Source organism: Acomys minous (genome assembly GCF_964271855.1).
Source record: "Acomys minous genome assembly, chromosome: 4".
NCBI lineage: Eukaryota > Metazoa > Chordata > Mammalia > Rodentia > Muridae > Acomys > Acomys minous.
Window position 1 is genome coordinate 107,562,537 of NC_140486.1, and position 19,700 is coordinate 107,582,236.

The following is a 19,700-nucleotide window of genomic DNA, read 5'->3' on the forward strand; positions in this document are numbered from 1 at the left end:
ATGGTTTCATTATCTACTCATCGGTTGATGAACACCTACCTAGGCTTTTCCCATTTCTTGGCTATTGTGAATAGACCAGCGGAGAACATGGCGGCATCTCTGTAGTAGGATGTAGCAACCTGTGGGCATGTGTCCAAGAGCAATGCACCTGGACTGTGTGGTGGATCTACGTTTAGGGTTTTATTTGGTTGTCTGTGGTTTGGAATCTTTACACTGATTTCCATAGTGAGTAAGTATAGTCCTTTCCCACGCTCACACCCGCATTGTCATCATCTGTTCTTGTTTTTTTTTTTGTTTGTGTGTGTGTTTTTTTTTTTTTTATAGTTTTAGATCTTTAGCTATTCTGTCCCGAGTAGGATGAAATCTCAAAACAATGGAAGTATGGTTGTTTCAAATGATGCTCTAAAGCGCCACAGCTATAGGAAACTCACAAGATGGTCTTTATTAATTGAAAAAAAAATGCTACAAATTCGAATATGTAGTATAATGTACTTTTATTTTTTCGCCTGCATGTAGATTTTCAAGGAATAAAAAAGTTTTCTGGGAAGAAGAATTGCAGGTGATCTGCCATTTTGTTAAAATTGTATTGTCTCAATTTTCCAATGAGTGTAATGACTTTGGGTAAAAGAGAAAATTGATATTACTTAAAAATAAGGCAGAGGGTCTTTGTGGTAAAAGCAAATGTCTTGCCATCATTGGATGAAACAGATTGTATTTTGCACAAACATACTATATTTTCATAATGTTCATTAAAAATGCTCTTCCAAAAAGGCAGCTAGAATCAGCCCCAGGCCCTGTCTGAATTACCTTCAGCACTGTACTCCTGTGAACACCAAGTGCACACCAGACATGTGAAACAGAAAACCTTACTAAAGTCAACTTCTCCAATCCCTTGGCCCCACACTTACGGCACCAGAAATCCCTGTTCAAACTGGGGTCACAGCCTATGGCAGTCTGCCATCCAGCTGGCTCAAGGGCAGCCTAGAAGTTCCTTCCCTGTCTACGGCACCTGTGTTACTGCAAGGCTTGCTAAAGACCCACATTGCTGGGCCCTCACACAGTTTCTTATTCAGCAGATCTGAGATGGGACTCAGGAGAGTGAATTTCTAGTGAGTTGTTGGACGATTGGGAGGCCACATTTTTGGGAGTTACCACGCCATAGGACAGGGGAGTATCTCAGCTCTCAACTCTGGGGCAGTGTCTCAGGACATCACCGCATAGTGTGAACTTTTGAGTCATGTATGTGGAGATGCCGGTGGGTGCCTTCTGCTGTAACTGAGGAGATGGCTTTGTCATGTGACCGTTTCTTTAGAGGGCCTGCCGGACTGCTAGGTCTGAGCAGGCCTGGGTTACTTTTGTAGGTCGGGGAGGGGATCGCAGGCACCTGCAGCATGGTGGGGAGGATCCACTGGTAGCCACTGAGAGAGAACAGGTGATTGAAGTGCACAGCCGTGTTGATGACAGTGGCGGCGTACTGCCTGAGCAGGGCACTGTCTTCTGGGTGGAGTATCAGAGCCCCATTAAACACGTTGAGGAAAAGCATGATTTCGTCTCCCCAGGGAAACTCGCTCGGCATGCCCAGGAACACCTCCTCCAGGAGCTGGATCCACAAGCTTTTCTGAAGGGTGTCTAGGCCAAACAGTTCTTTCCCAGCTGGGAGAACAGGAAACAGCAAAGATAGAATTAGCCCCACACACCAGTCCCGCCGGCATAAGCAGGCGATCAAATGCCAGGGTACAACTCTTTTCCATTAATTTGTTTCCACTTCGGAAGATCTACAGCTGAAAGCTTTCCCAGCACAAAACCACTGCCTGGGCATGACACATCCCGCGTCTCTAAGGATCTGCACCGACACCTCTTTGATTGAACTCTGGGCGAGCCAGGACTGGTATTTAGAGTATTGTGCTGTTAAAGCAACTGCATCACTAAAAGAGATTTTATTCTAGTTAGACAACCGCCAGGGCTGGGACCAGTGCCTGGCTTTCTCATCACTGTTTAGACCAGAGCTCTTAACTGTCAAGGACTCAATTGAAGTGGCTTGTCCCAAATCAATGATGGTGACAAAGTGAGGTTCTCAGCTGGACCTCTGGATATTTCTGACTGCATCACACTTCAGGCATAAGGTACACTAAAATGCACAGAACTTAAGTGTGGTTTTTGCAGCAATATGTACTTAGGTCAACATAACCCAAGGACTGTATAGCTAATTTTTATCCCTTTGTAAAGTTTCCCCTCATGCCTTTGCCAATGGCTCATTCACTTCTTACCAACCCAGAGGCAACTGCTTTTCTGATGGTGCCACTCAGGGTTAGCCTGGTGCCACTCAGGGCTAGCCTGGCCTCCTTTTGCTTTTCTTTCTTTCTTTATTTTTTTTTTAAAGATTTATTCATTATTATGTATACAGTGTTGGCTGCATGTACACCTGCCGGGCAGAAGAGGGCATCAGATTACTTTACAAATGGTTGTGAGCCACCATGTGGTTGCTGGGAATTGAACTCAGGACCTTTGGAAAAGTAGGCGGTGCTTTTAACCACTGAGCCCATTATGCGCACTGGGTTTTGCTTACTCAGGGGATTCCCCTGCAGTACCATCATCTCCTTCACCTGCTGCAATCAGGTACCAGCACTGGTCTCCAAAGCCAGTGCTCAGAACAGCAACAGCAGCAGCAGCAGCATCACCAGCACCCTCTGGGACTGTGTTAGGTATTTGAGTCTGGACCCACCCTAAAACTGGGAGGTGGAGGACAGCATCAGCAGTCTGAGGTTTCAGGTAACCTCCAGCTGACTCAGATGTACATATATTCAGATTTGAGAAAGCAAAGGCTTGAGAAAAAGGCCAAGAGGAACGGCTTCTTCCCCCTGTGGTACCTTGCGGGTCACTGAAGAGAGAAAACTCGGCATCTATTGCACTCCGAGGGAAGGAGGGCAGCCGAAGAAGGTCCTCCTGAAGCATGGAGACGTGTGACTGCTTGTGGGCTGTGGGGATCTTCTGGGTTAGGGAGATGAGAAACAACACCCGCCCCACCTCCTCCAGCTTCCGGGTGAACACCTAGCAGGAGCAGACAAAGAACAGAATTAGGAACTTGGAAGTTGCAGCATGAAGATCTTCAATGACAGACCTGGCTGATAAAACGAAAAGGGGAAGAATGGAAAGAGGAAGGAGCGTCCTTTACCACATAGGAAGAGCAAACAGTGGTTAATGGACTTCAGTCCCAGATGCTGTCTGAGCTCAAGGATGCTGTGGCCTAGAGAGCACAAGGAAGGGATTGTCCAAAGAGCCCAGAATGACACAGAGGCCCATTTGTGTGGGTGTCATAACACAGAGGCCTTTCTCTGATGGGCAGCCAGCGGGCAGCTCCACAGATGCTCTAAGCTGTTTCCTGGCAGGTCTGGTTTGTCTTTTAAAGAAGAGGCAAAGTGGGATCTAGGAACACACTATTAATAAAAAAAAAAAAAAGCTGATTGCCCCCAGGTACCCATTTGTTCCAGAGTTTGGAAGGCATGTCTCTGTGGCTCTTGGTCTCTTCTTTCATTTCTCCTGGTAATCTTGGGCAAAGGGCTAGGATGAGGAAGTTCCTGGATAATGAACAACTGTGACAGAAACTTATGCTTATGCCAGACCACAAGGCTCCACGTCTTCATCTTCCTGGGGGAAACTTAGACATCTCAAGACTCCAGATTGAAGTAGAAAGAGCAGGTGCCCTGCCTATGACACTTTTGGAAGTGTGATTTTAAACATAATCACAAACTCATACCCATGAAGTGGCATTTTTGACTATCTTGCTGCAAACTTTAAGGCTGGGGTCATTTTTGGTGAGGGAGTCTTTGCACAGTTCACAACCAGGACCTCACAGTTTTACTCAGCACCTTATACCTGGCCATAGACTTCTTTCTTTCAAAAGCATTTTAGGCAGCTAATGGTAGCAATCTTTAAAAATCAACTTAAGTGTCCTAAGGCTGGGCCATCCTTATTTATCTCATGAATGCTATTTTAGTGCAAAAATTGGGATTCTTGATGTATGCAGAAAAACTGAATCAATCAACTATCCTCAAACTTTTATGTATTTTACTTAAAAATAAGAGTTAATAAAACAAACACATAGGCATTAAAATTATATTATGAAAATGACCAGTTTTGGAATTGTGTACAAAGTCATGTTTTGCATGCAGATTAATGACTTTCCTTAAGATCAGCATTTGACTCAAGTTCAAATAAGTAAATGGTATTCTGTTCTTCAAAGTTAGATGGAAGTACGACAGTCCGGCTGTGTCTTTTCCTATTTTCAAAAAGTCAGCTTCTTAGTTAGCTGCACATTAGGGATGGAACCCAGATCTCTGGCTCTTTATTCAGTGCTACTTGGAGGTCTCCTCTATTTTAACCTATTTTCACCTGGCTTAAGCCACTGTGTTAATAGTGTACAAACTTTATTATGTATACTTGATGTGTATGTGGTACACGGTACATGAGTGTGTACAAGTGTGCTTGTCAGACGTCAGCTTTGTGTGTTTTTCTCTATCACTCTCAACCTTAACTTCTGAGACAGCAGCTGTCACCAAGCCTAGAGCTCACTATTTCATTTACACTAGCTGGCCAGAGGCCCTGTGGAGGCACTGTCCTCCCCTTACTCCCAGTTGCTGGAGTTAGACATGCACACTACCACACTTAGATTTTTATGTGCGTTGGGAATCAGAACTTTATGCTTGCACAGCAAGCACTTTACCCACCAAACCATCTCCTCAGGCCCTATTTTTTTCTTTTACCTGAGAGAGGACTCATGGAGTCCAGGCTGGCTATATACTTCATATATAACTTAGGATGAGCTTGAACATCAAACCTGATCCCACCTACCAATACCAGGGTTGCAGTCATACGCCATTATAAGTCACTTACGATTTTTTCACTACTACTTTATAAAAATTGGAAATGAAAATGCATACACAGAAACCAGCCAGTTAGTAAGTTAAAGCATTTCTACTATATGTTTCATAATGTTATCCCACATGAGTTTCTCTGAATACATGATGCACCACGGTTCAGTGTATAACATCTGCATTTTTGAGGGGACAACTTATTGAGCAAAGTTATCTGTCACTCGTTACCCAAAGAGAGGATTATAATAGACTGCAGACTCTCAAGGCTGGTAGCGTGTTTACAGATTACTCTCCCCCAGACACGACACAGAATAAACACCTGTTTCTGAATGAGCTCCTGCCCCTTCTCCGGATGCATGTGGACAAGGTTCAGCTGTGGAGACACGGACCTCCGGAAGGGATAAATATCTCGAACATAGGTCTGTGTTGGGTTACACGGAGAGAGAGAAGAACCAGTTCAAAACTTGCTACATTTTATTTTCATTTTCTCTTTATCCAAAAGTCAGGTGTGGAACATGCTCATTTATTTTCTAGTGGTTTTTGTTCTTGCTACCTTATAGTCTTCATTTCCACAGAACCCCGAAAAAGGCAGTGCCCCTCCTCAGGAAAGCTTCACTCTGCCTCATCTGGTTAAGTACTGTTTGCATTGGGTACAAGGTCAGAAAAACGCATCACCCGGTTAGAGGGCTAGCCTAAAGGGATGCTGGGGACCACCTGAGGTGTCATTTTGTCATTTGGTTCTCTAGATTAGGTCACCATCATCATGTTTAAAATAAGAGAAAGAAAACCAAGACAGAGCTGAAGTTCCAGATAGGCATGCAGCTGCGGTTACTGTATGCATGTGATGGTTTTTCCTGTCAACTTAACCTCACGGGCTGGGCACCTGGACTGGAACAAAAGGAGAAACTGAGTTGAGCACAGAGACTCTTGGTCAGCTTCCTGACTGCAGATGGCACGTGACTGACTGGATCCCCCCTTGTTCCTGCCACCATACATGTGTGACCTCGGTGGACTGTGTTCTCTCAACTGTGAGCCAAAATTAACTTTTCCTTCTGCATGGTATTTGGTCACAGCAATGAGCAAAGCTGCCAATACAATAGGGAGATAAGAATTTCTTGCCTATCTCAACTACTATGTGTAGCTAAGTGCTTAAGCGGGATTAATGCTGGCAATGATTGCAGTTACGTCAGGATGCATACTATTATCACTTTCACTTGGCAAATAAAGACACTAAGGGGGAGAAAGGTAAGTCAATTGGTCCAAAGCCCAAGGGACTCAAGCGATCATGCTTATAACCCGAACCACTGATGCCTTACCGAGTAAAGAGCATGCAGGAGAGGTAGGGTGAGCTTCCAACACAATTCAGACATCATGACCTCAGATTTACCTTGTTGTAGTGGATGAGGTTCCATCGCTTATCCATGAGGAAATAATGTGTTGACTGCGATTCTGGGATGTTGAAAAACTCCAGACACTCCTAGAGCAATAGCAGAAAATTTTATAAATGTCTACCAATAATAGTATATTACTTGGTAGATAGACAGACACAAAGTAATTTCCATAGGGACATAAGAACTTATAGTGATAAATTCACCTGAAAGTAATATAGAAAAGACTGGTAGTGCAAATCATCTACTCTTACAGTGTCGAAAGTGTCATGGTTTTAATTCCGACTGAGTGACAGTATGTGAAGAGACAGTGGCACCTCCTGGGGTGAGATTAGGGAAAGCACGTTTTGTAACAGCATCGAGAATAATCCAAACAATAATGCATCCAGTGTTTATTGTGTGCTGGCCCCAGTGCTTTCCATGTAGATGACTTATATATATATAATCAAAATAATATGCTACTACTGATGGCAAAGAAACTGGCCAGAGAGCTTCTATGATTTATGTTACACTGGCTGTACTGGACGCCATGGAGGGGACACACTGTCTGAATCTTGACAGCCACCATCCAGTGCAAGTATGCAAATGGGGTGATGTTAAGAGCTTGTAGCTTCAAAAGACCTTGGATGTTCACTTGGGATCTCAAAAAAAAAAAAAAAAAAAAAAAAAAAGAGTCTGAAACAGGAGTCCTGGCCCCTCCTACACTTTTCTACTTACATTAGGATGCACAACAGGCTTCAGTCTTATCTAGTAAGGTGAGATTACTAAAGACTTGGACTCTAGATGAGCAGAGACTGCTACCCTACTTATTATTTTTTACATTAAAAGCCTTGCAGGCATGGGCAGTGATCACCTGCAATTCTTTTGAGGGGGGCCTGTCATCATACCTATTAAAAATTTCTTCTTTTGCACACTTGACTTATTCTAAGCTCTGAACTTCCTGCGTCACGAGTGATTTCTGTACTGTATAGTTTCCAGTCAGTACTGCATCGGTTGACTGCTAGAATTTATTTCGTGAGCAAAACTAGGGGCACAGCAAAAACCTAAAACACTAACCCCAAATGTTCCTAAACTGGAACCCACAGCCTTCAGAGGAGTTGGGAATCACACCCAAAAGCAACACTGCTCTTTGAGGCAGAATTTGCCCACTTTTGCCTACTTGAAGGCTGAGCTAGAACATCAGGTGAAAGGGGTGGGGTGGGGGGGCAGATTTTATAAGCATACACGAGCAGAGGAGGCTTTGGAGGGTGAAGAATTATATATGTCTTTATTGGGATACAAAACGTGTCATTTATTATGATTGTAAAACCTGTTTACTGAGCAGCCCATGGGTATGCATAAAAAAATCATTTCTGTCAAAAAAAAAAAAATGAAAGAAAGAAAGGACAACCCCGTTTTCTACCTTCAGCAGGGCCTCGAACTGCGTGTCTTCGTGGACCGGCAGCTGGGTTGGGATATCACACTCATTCTGTCCGTGCACTACCAGGGTTTTGGTTCCTATCCAAAATGAGAGTAACCATGAACATAGCCTTTCATGTAAGTTTGCGCTTAAGGCAGAAAACATTAAAAATTAAAATAGCATCAACAAGATGATCTCCACGGTTGCTATTATTAAAGTCTTTTTTAAGATAGTTGGTTCGTTTTTTTGAAGCAGGGAATCGGACTTACATAGTCCACACTGACTTCAAACTAGCTATGTAGCCGTACCTCCTTTAAGAATGTGACAATATGACTTTATTGATACAAAAAAGGCTGACTGCTCTTCTGAATGTCTACATGGCATACTAACACATAATTACCCACTACCTGTTGGATGATTGTCACAAATCAGGCCTTTCAAATAAGCACTTTATATACAGAAACTAATGTAGTCACTAGGAGATGCACTTATAGATCACACACATGGAAAGAAAGTGGGAAGCATGATTTTATTTTTCCACAGCTAGTTCTGATTATAAGTCTAATAAATGACAGTGCTGATTTTAACGCGGGCTTCTTTGCTTCCTTCCGGAAAACCTGTGTTCTCTTAGTCTTTCTCTTTAATTTATTTATGTATCGTCTTATGTTTTCATACTCCCCACACAAAGATCAAGCGTTAGGGAAATCTTCATCTCAAGGACGAACCAGCTGTGCTGGCTGAATACAGACTAACGGCACCTACCGTTTATAACACACTTTGTATTCCTCTTTAATTCTCCCTCTTCCTGTTTTTCCCTCTTCCAATTTTTCATAGGGCCTCCTCTTATTGCATTTACAAAGCACCAGGGTCCTTGCCAAACAAGCAGTATCCACATGGCTACAGTGCCAAGCGCTCGCTCACCATGGCGCTCAGTTCCCCTGGCCCTCAGTGACAGACTTAAATAAGTCTTTCACCTTGGCTACTCTTCAAGGACCTGTTCACAGGCACTCTGTTCAGATGCCTGCCTTTTCATCTCACTGCTCCTGACTTTGTGAGTGGACTATTATATTTCTTCGGACTATACTGAACAAAAATCATTGAGTGCATTCAATACTAGGCGTTGGCACTATATATTTCTTGTGAATGAAAAAGTCCCATGTCTTTTAAAGGAAACTATACACATATACGTATGCATATGGATCACCTGGCATGGAAGCAGTGACCAACAGCTTCACCTCACATTGCTCCTTCTTCATCGTCTGCTTGAGGTCCTTGAAGAAGAGGCCCTCCACGTACCCGACCACCTCCCAGAGGAAGGTCAGTGTGGCAGAGATGGCGTCCATGCCCCACTCGCACGGGGTCCTCACAAAGTACATGATCAGTCCTACCTGAAGCAAAAGAACAACAGCCACAGAGCCATAGTCTTCCTACACTCTAGCTCCCATTTTTCTTGGCTTTTCTTGATCATTCTTTGCACTGATAGTCTCTGCTCAAATGCTTCTGTAACACTCCCAATGGCATCGACCAGGAGAAGACACGACAGAAAAACATGACCAAGCTGGCTTACGAGTGTACTGGACACTTAGCTTTCCCTAGGCTAGCCAGCAAGTGGACACTGACAAGATAAGGGGTTACAAACATTTCCTACACTTCTAGATTTATAGTGTGAGCTAAGTTTATCACACTGGTATAGATGCATATAAGTATTTCCCTCATATCAGAAAGGGAGAGAACATATCAACCAAAAGATATTTATTGACCTGTCTGTCTGTCTGTCTGTCTGTCTGTCTGAATTGAGGGAGGAGTTAATAGGCCCCTGTCCTCACATCACAGGATTATTCATTTGAGGCTTAAGAGGTAGAATGTGAAGAAATAGGTGAATGTTAGAGGCATCTGGGAGAAGCTATCAGAGCAAAAGGCATACAAGCTCCTATGGGGAGAGAGAGAGAGATAGAGAGAGAGAGAGAGAGATAGATAGAGAGAGAGAGAGAGAGAGAGAGAGAGAGAGAGAGAGAGAGAGAGAGAGTGCTTGTGTGCATGTGTGCTTGTGTGTTTCTGTGAGTGTATGTGTTTGTGTTGTGTCTGTATGTCTGTGTGCATTTCTGTATCTCTCTCTCTGTGCCCATGTAAATGTATCTTTGTGTGTTTCTCTATGTGTATGTGTGTGGGTGTTTGTGTTGTATATATCTGTTTGTGTGCGTCTGTGTGTGTATGTGTGAGTGTGTTTGTGTTGTGTCTCTGTGTGTTTCTGTTGTGTCTATATGTGTATGTCTATGTGTATGTGTGTGTCTGTATGTCTCTCTGTGTGTGTCTGTATGAATGTGTCTTTGTGTGTTTCTCTCTATGTGTATGTGTTAGTGTGTTTGTGTTGCATCTGTATGTGTTTCTCTTTATGTGTGTGTGTGTGTGTGTGTGTGTGTGTGTGTGTGTATCTGTGTGTGGTTTTAAACAACAAAGTATGAAAAGAGGGTGGGGAGACTAAAAATGACGTGAACTAACATAGGGAAGTTGCCTAATGTTAAAAAAACGACCAGAGCAATAACATTTATTGATGAACTATTATATGGCAATAATTGTGCCAGGCAAAGGCTTTCCCCACATTAAAACCGGAAACATCAGCTGACCATCCTTCAATTATACAATTATAAGGAGTTCATTAGGGGAAGGATCTCTGTGTCTCTTTCTCCATGGTCCTGACTCCTACCAGAGAGCTCTATCAGCTGCTGAGACTCACCAAATAGTTGAACAGGATGTGTGATGTTTGCGCAGGAAAGTCTCCAATATTTAAGAGAAGTTTGCGCAGCATGTACATTAGCTCATCCTGGAAGAAGAACAGACGTGTGAAGCTCTCCACCAGCGGCCATGTTGTCAGATACTGACTGCTTGAAACTGGAGGGGGATTTCCCCCCCAACTTCTGCCTGTTAGTTAATTTCAACTACGTCCACCACTTGAACATGGCAGAGGGGAAACTAACCCATAGATAACTGATATTGCATGTGATTCTTGCTATTTACATGAGCTGGTGGACCTTTCCTTTATGGATAATTTATAAATAGCACCAACCAGAGGACAATTTTGTTTTAAAGTAAAACCTGGCACTGTATCTACAGGTCACTGGTAAATCATGTCAAAATTGTGTACTTGGTTGTATTTGTCATGGCTTCCGGGTATAAAGGGAATGCGAGTAGGACCTAATCTGAGAAACTTATACACACGAGGCTAATTGAGTTTTCTAATTCGGTTTCCTAGGCTTCAAAGCAATGAGATAACACGAAGCCAAGGAAGATAAATTGAAATATTTGCAATTAACCTCACTTTCCCAGACCAAACCCAGTCTTCTAGTGAAGATAATCACCATAGAAACATGAGTAAAATCATGTTTAGTTATCAGTTCGTTTTATTATTGCCCAGAAAACCACTTTTATTTGGCACCTTAAAGGTGGTCTGGTAAATTAGCATTTTGGGTGATGGAGAACATTTACATATTGGAATAACCCCACTAGCATTCCAGGCTACAAAACAATTAGAATTACATAAATGTATCCAACCTTAAAAACATCAATCTGCATTTAGTCTTTGTTTAAAATATTGCGACTCACTGGGCAGTGGTGGCACACGCTTTTAATGCCAGCACTCAGTAGGAGGGGGCAGGAGGATCACTGAGTTCGAGGCCAGCCTGATCTACAGAGTGAGTTCCAGGATAGCCAAGGCTAACAGAAAAACCCTCTCTTGAAAAACCAAACACACACACACACACACACACACACACACACACAGAGTATGTATCTCTCTGTATCTATCTATCTTATCTATCTTATCTATCTATCTATCTATCTATCTATCTATCTATCTATCTATCTATCTATCTATCTATCCATCTAGAATCTTGAAAGGTTTCAGGTTACCAAGCAATGTACCATGCACACATGGAAAAATCAATTACTGGAGAAGTCTAAACTGATATAGAAAAATTTACTATTGTTTATCACTACTTAAAAGGCATCTACTGGCTACATATCAGAGTGAGTACACTGACATTGCACGGCAGCTCTGTAATGTCCTTTGCTTGCTTTTAGCAGAGCTCACACGCATAGCTACTGACAAGGAAAAGGAACTTACTTGTCTATTGCTGATGGTCAGTTTTTCCAGAAAATGCCGAAGAACTGTCGATGGATCTTCAATTAGACAGTTCCACAAGACCTGCTGGGCCACAGCACTGACTGTGGAAGAGAAAAGAAAGTGGCCATAAGTCCCTCAACCAGAAGAAGGCTTCCAGTAACTTACTAAGCATTAATGAGTTCTTTCTTTCTTTCTTTTCTTTCTTTCTTTCTTTCTTTCTTTCTTTCTTTCTTTCTTCTTTCAAAGGTTTTCTGAAGTTGAAGTTTATAGAGATCACGTGATTCCTGGGATCTAACTGCTGATCTGTCAGGCAAGTTGTGCCCAACGGCCCAATAGTAACACAGTCATCATGGGGGAAACTGACCAGTTTCTGATTGGACCTGAGACCCCTCCATGGGATGGATTTCATGGCTGGTACTGTAACATGGTCAACAGCCTATGACTAGGGAGAACACAGGGCCTGGTGGGGGGTTGTTTTACTAAATGGTCATGTTGTCAAACTACCTTCTCAATATTTATGTTCATATCCACAGATTTGTGCCATTTTGGACCTTGGTCAGCAAAGCTCCATTTTGCAGTGAGAATTGCTTAAGACAGAGGCTCATGATTGGTTCAAGTCCTGAGAATAAGTAGTTGCAAGTATTCAGCCATCCAATGGGTGTTGGGATGAAACCTTATCCTATCCAAGGCTCAGGACACATTGTGCTAGAGTGGATAGAAAGAACATGGCTCACAACCATCTATAACTCCAGTGTGAAGTGATCTGATGATCTCTGTTGGCCTCCGCAGGCATCAGTCACAAATGTGGTGCCCATGGCAGACTACCATATGCATAAAAAAATAAAGTAAATTTTAAGCAGGAAAAAAAAAAGAGAGAGAGAGAAAACATTAAGCCGGGAAGGGAAGAGTTGGTGGGAGCATTAATTTATGATCCAGCCTATATTTTGAGAGGTGAGGGAGGTAGAGATAATGGTGCATAAGACTAAAATCCTTTATAAGTATGAAAATTTCAAAGAATAAATAACAGTATTATTTTTTAAAGAGTAAAATGAAATAAAACTCATTTGTTTATGATGTGAAAAGAAAAATGTCCACTGAGCAAGTGAAAAGTTGCTGGCCTTGTTTTCATTGGACGTTTTCCTACGTAAGGGAAAGGAAATAAGAATGAGTTGGTCTTTTTTAATTTTTTCGAGTGAGTTTGTCTTTAAGTATTGGCATTACTTTGCAAGAACTGCTTTTGCAAGGGTACGCAGTTGTCCTTGCTCTGGAAACCAACCTAATTTTGGCAATGTAAGTCTTTATTAAATTAGGACCAAATTTTATTGCCTTTGGCATGAATTCTGCTTTAAATTTAAATTTTTATTTTAAACAATTTTCAGATTTATTTATTTTGTATCTGTGAATGGTTTGCCTGCATGTATGTATGTGCACCATATATGTGCCAGGTACCTGCAAAGATTTAATCAGAAGAGGGTGGTAGATGCCTCAGAACTAGTTACAGAGGGCTGTGATGTACCATGTCAGTGCTGGGAGTCAAACCAGTGCTCTTAACAGCTGAGCCATCCAACCCCTTTCTAAATTCTTAAATGATTTAGGTTTTAAAATATGGTTTGGCTTAAAAACGCATATAAACTAAAGATGAACTTTTATTACCAGGATACTTTAAATAGTATCAAATTCAATAAGATAAAGTAGTTGAGTCGGCAGTAATTAGGTTCCTAGCGATAAATACATAATCCCACTGGGAAAGTGCTACTTCATTACAACACAGGGTCAGGCTAAGCCTCCCTGCATGTGTCTTGGGTAAGAAACAGAGGAGTGGAGGCTGGCACCATATGATCTTTAGTTTGAACAGTGGCTCTCAGTCGTACTGGCTTCTAAGCTAAGAGTTTAGAATATAGCATTAATTTATGATCCAGCCTATATTTTGAAAAAATAGTATCTTTTTTCACTTCAGAAATTAATCATCTGATTACAATAAACAGCTATACTATGAATAAGATATATATAAATTAAGCTTTACTTTCCAATTATATTTCCAAATAATTAAAATGTGTGTGTGTACACATGTGCACATACATGCTTATGTGTATTGTGCTAGAGATTGAACTCAGGGGCTCACACATGCAAGGCAAAGGTTCTACCACTGAGCTCTATACATAATCCAGAGATGAGCCAGAGATGAGGTGTCTAGGTTGAAGTTGTATGCTGAAATATCCATATAAGACTTAAAAAAAAAAACCCACTCCCTCAGTAATGCAACATGATGTTTAAAATGTGGAAATACAGAAAAAAATTTCAAGAGAAAACCAAAAACTGTCAAGTTCATTAATATAGAAAGAGGCACTAACAGTTTGGGGTCTTCTTTTCATATTTGTAAAAATCAAACAAACATACGTTTCAAAATAGCATAAAGTAATAATGCTTTAAGCTCTGGTTAGGAGAGGGCAGAACACTCTTTAAGTTCATTTTCTTGACTATGCTGCCCAAAGCGCTGAGAATGCTATCATACAGAGGCAACAAGATTAATTTATCTCCCATGCTTGGGCATTCAAATTATTTTCAAATATTCATTATTGTATATGGTATATAATGTACAATATCATTTACAAATATATATATATTTTTTTTGGTTTTTCGAGACAGGGTCTCTCTGTGTTAGCCTCAAATTTTTATACTAACCAACCAACTCCACGCTAAAGGGCTTTATAGTTTTCAGCCTTTTAATTCATATTGTGAGGCAATATTCCAATGCTCGTCTCAAATTTATGCTTCATCAGTAAAGTGTTAGCATGTTTCCTTCTTGTTTCTTTACTAACCATGGAAAGTTTAATTTGAAATATTTTGTGGTTTCGTAAACAAAATGCAAGATAGTATTGCTTTATGTAACAGTGTTATTCATGGGTGTGGTCTCCCCGAGACTGCTTAGGTCTTTTGGAGAGGGCAGTTAGCAACTTATTATTGAGTTTTAATATTAAAACTCTCATGCTTTCTCTGGCAGTTTACATACTAAAAATTGGAAGAATATTAACTGTAACTCAGTCTGGTGGCACAGTCCTGCGATTCCAGCTTCTTGGGGAGAGGTGCTTTGACAGGAGGATTTCAAATTCAAGGCTAGCCTCAGCTATAAGTGAGGTTAAAGCAAGCCTGGTCAGTCTAATGAGACTTGGTCTCAGAAAAAAATTTTTTTAAGTAAGAAGAGGATTGGGGGTACAGCTCAGTGGATGAGCTCTTGGTTATCTTTTGCAGGACCTATTTTTTATTTCTATAAAAAAATAGAGTATTAACCTTTTGTCCATTATAAACATAGCATTTTATTTCTATTGTATTATTTCTTCTTTCAGTTGTCTCTTTACTGGGAAGGTAAGCAAGTAGGAGCGAAGGCTCCTAATTCATGTTAGTGAATTAATAGCTAAGATTTTTGAGGTGGGCAAGATCACGGCACTGACTTTTTGATAGTCAAATCAGTATGGTTATATTTTCTGGGAATAAAAAACTTTCCATGGACCTAGCCACCAATTTTAACGGACTTTCTTGGTAAAGGTAATGACAGTGGCAAGAGAAGGAGGCAGAGAACGTGATGGCATTAGCGTGCTGTACATAGAACAATCCAGCACATGGCTAGCAGGTGTATGTTCAAGAGACAGCCGCTCTTTCCACCAGATGCGCAGCGCAAGGACAGAATGGTTTGACTGGCCAGATGATACCTGCCACTCCATCTTCCCGCACCTCGCCATCCTCCATTAAATGAACAATGGGAAGGACTGCTGCACAGATGCATGCTGGGAATACGGCTTGTGGAGGCTGAGGCACATGGTGGTTGGGTGTGTGCTCAGTGGTGTGTTCTTCATCTGAAGAGAGAGACAAAATTTTAACGCAACAACAGTTTGCAGTTCAAATCCCATTTGGCAGTGCAATCTATAATATTGCTAAAATAAAAACGTGACTTTATACAGAGTGCCTCTCCAGTTATAAGATAACAAAATCAACCCAGTTCTCAAGCGTTGACATTACTCTCATGTTGTAGAGGAAGAGAAGCACAGACACATTGAGATAGGAAATGAGTTTATAATATGAAATCAGAAAAAATGAAATTCTAAGTGAGGGCTAAGGCATTTTTCATAGATGCCACATGTCACAAGCATGTGAGAGATTTATAAACATGAATATTGAGTAGCAGGAAGCATGTGAATTTAGTGTTAAATTAACGTAACATTTGTATTATTGTCTTCATCTGATAAATACAGTAAAAATTAAAATATATAATTACTTCAATTATAATAAAGGAAAGGGTAGTAAAGGTAATAAAACTCAAGAACGGGAAGGAAAGATGTTTTCTTCAAGGCTTCCAAATACGAATAACCAAAACATTATGAATGCAACATTTATATAATTCCTGATTACTTCATGGTTCGTCTTGCTATAGGTAGTTTATTGTATATATGTATAATAAAATAAATGTCTATGTAAAAATTAAAAAACATTTAATTAAAAAAAGGAAAAAAGCAAAAAAGAATGGGAGTAAGGCTATTTAAAAGTATATTAATATAAAAATAAAGTCACTGTTATTTTAGTGCAAAATAAACAGTTTTATAAAATATAAAGAATGTTGGATCTTTGAGTCTCCTATCTTAACTTCTGTGACTATTTAAGATGTTAAACAGGTCCTGTGAAGGGATGGAAGGTAAAAAGCTTTGTTCAGTTGTTGTCAACCCTACCTTCTCATCAAAAGTGTATAGGATATTAAAGATGATAGTTCAGTGGGTCGGTAGATAAATGATAGGCATGTGTCATATCATGAACTTTATCCACTTTCAGTAAAAATGTATGAAGCACTCAAAGAAACAAGAACACATTGTTCATATTCAAGAACAAAGACAATCAATGAAACTATCCCTGGGATGCTTAGATGCGATGGTACATATTAGGAAATGACTTTAATTATGAATATGCTGTATTTTCATATAAGTGCCATATAAATGTAAAAGTGATTGTAATAGAAAAATGTTGTAAATGGTGTTTTGTGTGATATATTTTATCTTCTAATATGGCAGACATAAAACTTAGCTTATTTATAAATTGCAGTAAGTGAAAATGTACTAAATTTCCCAAACAGAAGGCAGAATTAGTGAAATGGATAAAAAAAAAATAACGTACACACTTGACTCAAAGCAATCTATCTCTAAAAATCATAACAGTGTTTCAAAAATACAAAAATAAATCCTGTGAATAGAAATGAAAAGAGAGCTGCAATGGTGAACTTCATACTAGGTAATGCATACTTTAAGAGAAAAACTGTCACTACCAGAAGAGGAGGATGTCTCTAGATAGACTCGACTTATCAGGATGATTAATTATACGCATACGTGAGGCTAATAGCACAACTCTAAAGTGTATGAAGCAAATAATGGCTGAATGAAACAGATAAAGAAACAATTTGACAGTAATCACTGGAGACTGTATTATTTTTCATAAGAGAGCAGAATGCACAAGGAAGTCAAAGACTTAAACACTACTGCAAACCAGACAACAGGCAAAATGTCACAGGAAAGAAACACTGCTACCCAGCATAGAAGAAAGTGTCTGCTATGGGGGAAGCCACAGTAAGCTTACAGGGCTTTCTCACGCTACTGTGATGAACTCAGATGTCAATAACAATAGGGAATTTGGGGGATTCACAAATATGTGGTAATTACCTGATTCTAAGTAACTAGTCAATCAAACTCACAGAGGAAATTAGAAGGACTTTGAAGCATATGAAAATGAAAACAATATATCTCTATTTTTAGAATTCAGCAAGAACAATGTTTGGAGGGCAACTTATGCCTGTGTGTACACTCAGCTATGGATATACTGAAATACTAATAGTAAATGATGACAACACAAGAAACAAAAACTGAGGATCAGTATCTCCTATGAGCACTGAAGTGAGAATCCTCATAAAAGTATTGTCAAATGGGATCTAGAACCAGTTAAAAAACTCTACACTCTGAACAAAATAGCTTGTCTTTGGACTGGAATGTAAACAAGGCATAATATATGAAATAGACCATACAATCTACTATTTCAATTACATACAGAAAAAGGCACATGAGAATTTTAATTTATGCATAAATCCGTGTGACAAACATAAGATAATTTGATGATTAAAAATACTAAAACTCCGACAATCAAAAGGAGCTTCCTTCACATTACAAAGACCATTTACTAAAAATTCAAGCTTAATATCATGCTTCCCACTTAGTCCTGGGAGCAAGACAAAAATATATGTTGTCACTGTTTGCAGTGACATTGCCCTTGAAACTTAACAGGGCTAATTAGTCAATAACAAGAAATGTAAGGGAATTGCAATAGAAAAAAGAAGCAAATAATATCTGTTTGCAAGTGACATGGTTTTATCCATAAAACGCCCTAAGGAACATATACAAAATATCACTGGAAGTTATAAACTATCTCATCAAAATTTCAGGTCATAAAATATATACAGAAAAGTCAATCTTTATTTCTACACATTAGTAATAAAAAGCCATGTAAGTGAAATTAAAAGAACAAGCTCCTTCAAACTGGCAACAACAACAAAAGAATAAAATAGGAATAAATTCAGCAAAAGAAGTATACAATTTAAAAATCACACACATTATAATAATAGTATGAAAGGACAGATAACCCATGTTCGTGGATAAGAGGCCGTAATATGGCTCATATTGATTAAGGTACATCATCCGCTATTTATGAAGAATATTGATGAACCCATCTTGAAATTCACATAGAAATGCCAAGAGATCAAGAATAGTTAAAATAATCTTGAAAAAAGAAAAAAATGAGAGAGATCGCGCACTTTCCAATGTAAAATCTTAACTAGAAAGCTATAGCATAGAATGCCTGGGATTGGGACCAACATAGAAACCAAAACAGAGCAGATGATAGAGTCATGAGAACAAAGACAGACCACTTCACTCACAGTCAAGTGACTTTTAAAAATAGTGCCAAGAGCTGGGTGGTGGTGGTGCATGCCTTTAATCCCAGCACTCGGGAGACAAGGGCAGGCGGATCTCTGTGAGTTCGAGGCCAGCATGGTCCCAAAAAATTTAATGGAGAGATTAACTAGTAATTACTAAATGGGACAGCTAGACATATCTGAGCAAAATAATGAAGATGGATGCCAATATCATACCCAAAACACTGAACCACAAAATTGCTCCCAAAACTAAATATAAACTCTAAGCAATAAAGCTCCTCTAGATTAGAAATAATTTCAAACAAATTAGTTAACAAGAGCAGTGGGACACACCTTCAGCACTGACTGCTGAACGTACGGACCAGACTGACCCTCTGCGGAAGGAATAATTCCTGTGGGATGTGCTGGACGTGCAGGATGGACTCACGGACAACCGTCGGGATGTCAGGTTGGCAACTTCTTCTACTGGCAAACAGAAACAGGGAATGTGAATTTTGGTTTCACAAACCCAAATTTAACATCACCAGAAAGTAAAGTTGTAATTATACCAAGTACTGCTACTCTGAGACCATTATGTGTAAGTAACTTACTGCACACTCAGAAAGCAAAACAAAGACCTACTGAAACAGAAAAATCACTTCTAAAATTTCCCACAAAAGCAGAACGGAGAATCAAGGACTTTAGAATGGTTTATGGTTCATTTTTTGATAATCAACAGAAAGCTCTCTACACGTGGGAAGGTTAAAAGTGATGGATGGACTAACTTTTAAAATAAGAGTCAGTGCATTTGCTGGCTTGTGCATTGTGGACTCGGCTTTCCTGAACCACAATCAATTCTACCTGTGATCCGGCTGATTTGTTCAAGGGTACTACCGCTCTCTAGACACAGGATAATTCCAAATTTTAGAAAACTGCATCTGTTCTCTCCTTACAAGGGAGAGATAGGGGAGGATGTGTCACATGG

At 40.1% G+C, this 19,700-nt stretch overlaps 1 protein-coding gene across 12 annotated transcripts in view; it reads right to left on the bottom strand.

Annotated features, from left to right (window-relative positions):
• UNC80 (unc-80 homolog, NALCN channel complex subunit) overlaps window positions 1-19,700 on the bottom strand; it is a 184,662-nt gene that overhangs the window by 44,129 nt on the left and 120,833 nt on the right. For 10 of the 12 annotated variants that reach the window (XM_084778985.1, XM_084778984.1, XM_084778990.1 and 7 more), the window contains 10 exons: window positions 19,070-19,201; window positions 15,486-15,629; window positions 11,779-11,879; window positions 10,393-10,479; window positions 8,863-9,046; window positions 7,662-7,756; window positions 6,259-6,348; window positions 5,191-5,292; window positions 2,868-3,048; window positions 1,385-1,653 (listed from right to left, as the gene is read on the bottom strand). In XM_084778985.1, coding sequence (XP_084635111.1) covers window positions 1,385-1,653; window positions 2,868-3,048; window positions 5,191-5,292; window positions 6,259-6,348; window positions 7,662-7,756; window positions 8,863-9,046; window positions 10,393-10,479; window positions 11,779-11,879; window positions 15,486-15,629; window positions 19,070-19,201 — 1,385 coding nt within the window. The remainder of the gene's footprint in view (window positions 1-1,384; window positions 1,654-2,867; window positions 3,049-5,190; window positions 5,293-6,258; window positions 6,349-7,661; window positions 7,757-8,862; window positions 9,047-10,392; window positions 10,480-11,778; window positions 11,880-15,485; window positions 15,630-19,069; window positions 19,202-19,700) is intronic. The other 2 variants (XM_084778989.1, XM_084778987.1) reach the window with 1 other exon arrangement.